Source organism: Crocodylus porosus, unplaced genomic scaffold, assembly GCF_001723895.1.
Source record: "Crocodylus porosus isolate Cpor-Errol unplaced genomic scaffold, CroPor_comp1, whole genome shotgun sequence".
Classification (NCBI taxonomy): Eukaryota; Metazoa; Chordata; order Crocodylia; family Crocodylidae; genus Crocodylus; species Crocodylus porosus.
Window position 1 is genome coordinate 24,325,920 of NW_017728943.1, and position 4,996 is coordinate 24,330,915.

The window sequence follows — 4,996 nt, forward strand, 5'->3', positions numbered from 1 at the left end:
TCTTGACAGTAGTCCCATTTCTAATATTCAACATTTCTCTGGTGTAATTCCTTCACTCCATTCTGGGATGAGCTCTATAATGCCATAAAAAAGTCAGCTCTCAGCAGAAATTTCCTCAGTTCTAAAGTGGGCAAGTTAAATTTCCAAGCAGCTTAATATGAAAAAATAGCTTGACATTTCATTGGCAGAATGATGAATATAAAATAGTTAAAAAATACATTTAAGTTTTGTTGTTGCTTACACCTTTTAAAGAATAATTTTTCATACTGCCTTTCTACAAGTTAAAAACCACCGTTTTAATAACTTAATTACCCCAATATTTTTCTGGAAAACAGCTATACATTTGAGAATTAAGATCTGACTGAACAAGATTTTATTCTTTCAGACAGAGATCAAGCTCAGTCAGGGTATATAAACACAAACAGGGGCAAATTTATCACTGGTGAGAAGAGGTGCAGCACAATGGTTGTCCCTGGAGTCATGTTGTTTACAGTAGCAATCATTTCACCTCATAATCTACTTGCCATCTCTCTTTGGTGACCTGGGGTCATGCTGATTTTACCACCTTTTGATTCCCAGGGCAACCATATTGGAAATTAGGACTCCCAGGTCTATCCCTTCATAACCATTCATCATCCTAGTTCCCATGCTGAAGAGCAAATAAACTGTCTCGCAGCAATTACACTCACAGATTCAGAGCAATGGCAAAAAAAGAAAGGATTGTAGCAAGCATCTTGTTAGTCTAAGTCAATATTTATCTACTGTTAGTGTTCTAAAGAGGTGATAAGCATCTTACCCAGTGCCTAAGGAATGCCCCCATATATAGAGAGGATTGTCTCCACTTCTTGCCTTTATCCAGTCAAACACATGGAGGGCATCATAGGTCATCCCTCTCTCGGAAGGAGTGCCTACTGAATCTCCCCACCCTGGAACACAGAAATATTTTACTCTAGTATTGTATGTAAACCATCCAGAAAAAACAAGCCATTGCTTATATCTTCAGAAATGAGCTGCCTTCCTACAGCTGCAAAGCCTTTTGAAGCATGAGAAAATACCTGCCTGCCGCATTGTACCTATGCATCAGACTAAGACTGGAAAAGAACAAACAGCCTGACATGGTACAGGGTCTCAGTTTATGATCCTTGACTTGCCTCCAATCACTTGAAAGCCCTGACTGAGCTCTCACTGTTAAAACTCAGTAGCTGTCTGTTGCCAACCAGATTCTGTGGGCTTAGCGAACAGTGGAAGCAAAAGCTGACACCTGCCATGGAAGCTACTGAAGCCAAACTCATGCCTGGAGAAGTACAGCTTCCAGACCGAAAGACTCCTACTCACATATTATTCAATTTGTAAATTGTAACAGCTTAAAAAGCATCAGAGAACTGGGCATGGAGTAGCAAAACAAGCACCTTCCTTACAGCTGTCACCCTGCCAACTGTTGATCAATGCCTCATGCACTTCTCCAGCCTCCCTACAATTTCCCCTGATCAGTGTACACAGGATCCCTTCTCCTGCTCCCTGTGTGACAGCATACTCTGCATTGTTTCTGATAACTGAGAAGCAAGCAAAGAAGCAGACAGCAGTCACCAAGCACTCTTATGGCATGCAAAAACCTCCTACAGAGAAACTCAATGTTGCCCCCTGACAGCAGCAGATGCCTTGGTGACATGGGTCTGCCAGCTCTTTCCTTTTCCCTACACTGCACCCAGTTCCCATGCTGTGATGGCATTCTCAGAACCATCCTTTTAACAGGGTTTGCACTAACAAAACCAGAGGAGGAACCACACTCCTGCCTCCTGCAGCATGCATATCCTTGCTGACTTCTACCCCACTTAGAGAAGGGGCAGGGGGTACAGACTACCTTCCTGCTTTCTCTGGTGACACCCTGAGAGCACAAGGGTATAACTAGGAGAAATGGAAGGAAATCCAGAGAACAAGCCCCCCAGCAAAAAAGTCAGTCCTGATGGGTCCATGGTAAGAAACAGGACAAAAAAAATCCTTGCTTTCCAAAAACAATTTGAAAATCTCTTAATGTCCAAAAAATGGAACACTTCCCCCTCCACTGAAGGAGGTCTTTATACTCCCTATAAAGGATGGAGACATTCTAGAACTGTGTTTGATCCACTCTGGGCATGTCTACACATGCAATTAATGCACCTGAATTTTCTGTGCAGAAAATTCAGTTTCATTAAAGCACTCCCGGGCACACATCTGAAAGTGTGCCTATCAGGAGCAAATTTGCTCCTGACGGGAGTTCAGTCCAGGGCTGCTCCTGCCCTGCTCTGCCTCCCTGCATCAGCCAGGGGGAGTTCCAGGCTACCCTGAGTGCCAGCCCCAGACTGGCAGGAGGCACTGGGGCCGATTCTAATCTCCATGGGGCAGAGGGAGCTGTGCCAGCTCTGCACAGAGATCAGGACCAATCCCAACCTCTATGCAGCTGGGAGACAGCTGCTCCCAGAGTTGGGACAGCTCTCGCCACCCCACAGAGATTGGGGCCGGCCCAATCATCCCACAGGAGCTGCCCTGCTGCCCGAACAGCATCCCCTCCCCCCTGCACAGATTGGGGCTTAGCCAGGCCAACCCTGCTGCCTGGGCTGACCAAGAGCAAGTTGCTCCCAGTCGGGGTCTACACATGCACTTTGACATATTAGCTAATGTGCCATTTTTCTAGTATCTTTATGTATTGGTACTAGCAAACAGTGCATTAGAGTAATTTAATGCACAGTAATTGACAAGCATGTCTGTAGGTGGTGACACTTTCAATGCATATCAATCTAATGCTTAGTAAAGCTGCCTTAAAAAAAACTGTAAACAAACAACTTAAAATGTCCTTTACCAGGTAAAAAAATTCCAAAATGATTTACTTGCCTCTTAAAAGTTCTTTCTAAAGTTTACAATTCTGCCCCAGCCCTTTTAAGTCATTATGAAAAGGAAAAGTTAGTTTACCTCTAATGAAGAAAACACAGTAAAATACCACATAATGTTAGCTCCTAAATCTTGAAAATATTAGTGATAAAAACGGTCTTGAAAAATAAAATCAAGAGCTGATATTCAGACATGGAGAATGAATCCTGTGTTCCACAACTGCAGTATGTTTAGTTTTGTTGTTCAGGTTTGGCTTTGAGGCTGCTTACTATAAAGTACGTGAAAAGGTAAATTACTACAGTTCAGTTGTGCTATGCCTATTAATACTAGCTCCACTTGATGTTAAATCTGTGCCACATGGCCAAACGCTCCTCATTGCTCTAACAAGAGGTGAGGAGCTACCCCAAGTTTTTACTTGATATGGAGCTGATACTGTAACTTATTTTTCTGGAGTTAAATGTAAACATGTGAACCACCTATGAAAGGCTAAGTAGAATATTTATAAAAATGCCTTAGATCCAATTCACAAACACTTATTTTGGTTCTTGTGTCTGTCAAAAAGCAGTTTTTAAAATAGTCATGGCAAGGAATTTTTTTATTTTTAACAGATATTTGAAACCAATTTGAGATTTATAAGGTTTTCTTTTGACCACTGTTCTGAAGTGCTCTGAGGGGCCAGCCACAGGACACTAAACAGAAAAGAATATGCTTAGTTTGTGTGATTTAGAGGAAAGAAAGGACAGTGCTTCAAACTAAGTTTTATTCTGTACCATTGTTTAGCATTCAAAGCTGTATTTACATCCCCTACAGCACTTTCCTGCTGATGATAGATATCATGTACACTGTTGTTGAGCAGTTACAGACAGAGGTTCAATTGTTAGAGGAGTCAGCGAATGGAATTCCTCAATTCTTGCTTTAAGTACTTGTCTGATGGAAATAAAGCAAGACAAGGGAGGGGCAATAAAAAAGCCTATTGGCTTTAAGATTGATTTTCTGTGTTAAATGCACACCAAGGACAGAGAGGCCACCGCATCAGTCATAGCTGAGGGGTGGTACAGTTGGTTAGGGCACTCAGCAAGACCCAGATTCAATGCACATTTTTCCAGAGACTTCCTGTGCAACCAGCATAGCTTTTCTGTATCTTCCGTCTCAAGGGTGGGCATAGCTACACGAGATGCTAACTACAAAGTAGCCGAAAAATACTAAGCAGTAGCATGTCACAGCCTGGAAAGTGCTAATAAGCTACTGCACAGTATTATTAAGCTACTGGCTATACAGCAGCATCACCTAACACACATTTGCTGGTGCTACTGCACAGTAACTCCGGTTATTGTGCATTTATTTAGTACTTGCTAATACAAGTACTAAATAAAATGTGCAGTAACAACTGCACAGTAGCATCTCATGTAGACACACCCGGTGTGAGGAAGTTAAAGAAAGAGCATAAGGATATTCAGCTACTATATGGACACAGTGATTTTTCAGAGGCAGAAAAGGTAGTGAAGGCTTCTGGCTCTGGAAAGTACTATCCAGCGGAAGACAAAAGACAGAAACACTGGGGGAACATGCACACATTCTACTGGGACTGTGAGAACTCTGTGAAAAGCTAAAAAAAGCTTCCAATTAATAGCAGTTTCTGAAGTCTTATAAAAAGCAGTCAGCCACAAAGCCAAAAGTAACAATCTCCAAGAAAAAAGGCTAAATACTGTGTCATAATAAATACAAACAAATACTCACCTCGATAATCAAATGTGACTACATGGTAACCAAGGAAACTTAACACCTACAGAAGAGAAAAATGGAATTTAAAACACCGATACAACTTATCCTGAGTAGTAGTACTGCTTAGATCTAAGAAGTGAGGAGCTTCATTCCACAGCATACTTTTTAATTTCTGGTATCAACTCAATGTTGCAATGAGATGCATAGATCCAAAAGCTGGTTCAAGCAAGAGGCTTTCATACACCCAGTTTTATGCAACTGCTATTTTTCCTGGTTCTCTCCAAGCCCTTGCAGCTGAGAGGTTGGACACTGCAGGGGCTGGGAAGCTGGGCTGAAACTCAGTAACTACAGCTCATTTGGTCATGGCCTGCCAGTATGACTTTGGGCACACAACTCCCTATCTCTAAAA

General features: G+C 42.1%; 1 protein-coding gene across 1 annotated transcript in view; it reads right to left on the reverse strand.

Annotated features, from left to right (window-relative positions):
- ABHD12 (abhydrolase domain containing 12) overlaps positions 1 to 4,996 on the reverse strand; it is a 78,742-nt gene that overhangs the window by 12,210 nt on the left and 61,536 nt on the right. Inside the window, exons 6-7 of the mRNA XM_019549022.1 lie at positions 4,603 to 4,648; positions 797 to 926 (exon numbers count right to left, since the gene is read on the reverse strand). Coding sequence (XP_019404567.1) covers positions 797 to 926; positions 4,603 to 4,648 — 176 coding nt within the window. The remainder of the gene's footprint in view (positions 1 to 796; positions 927 to 4,602; positions 4,649 to 4,996) is intronic.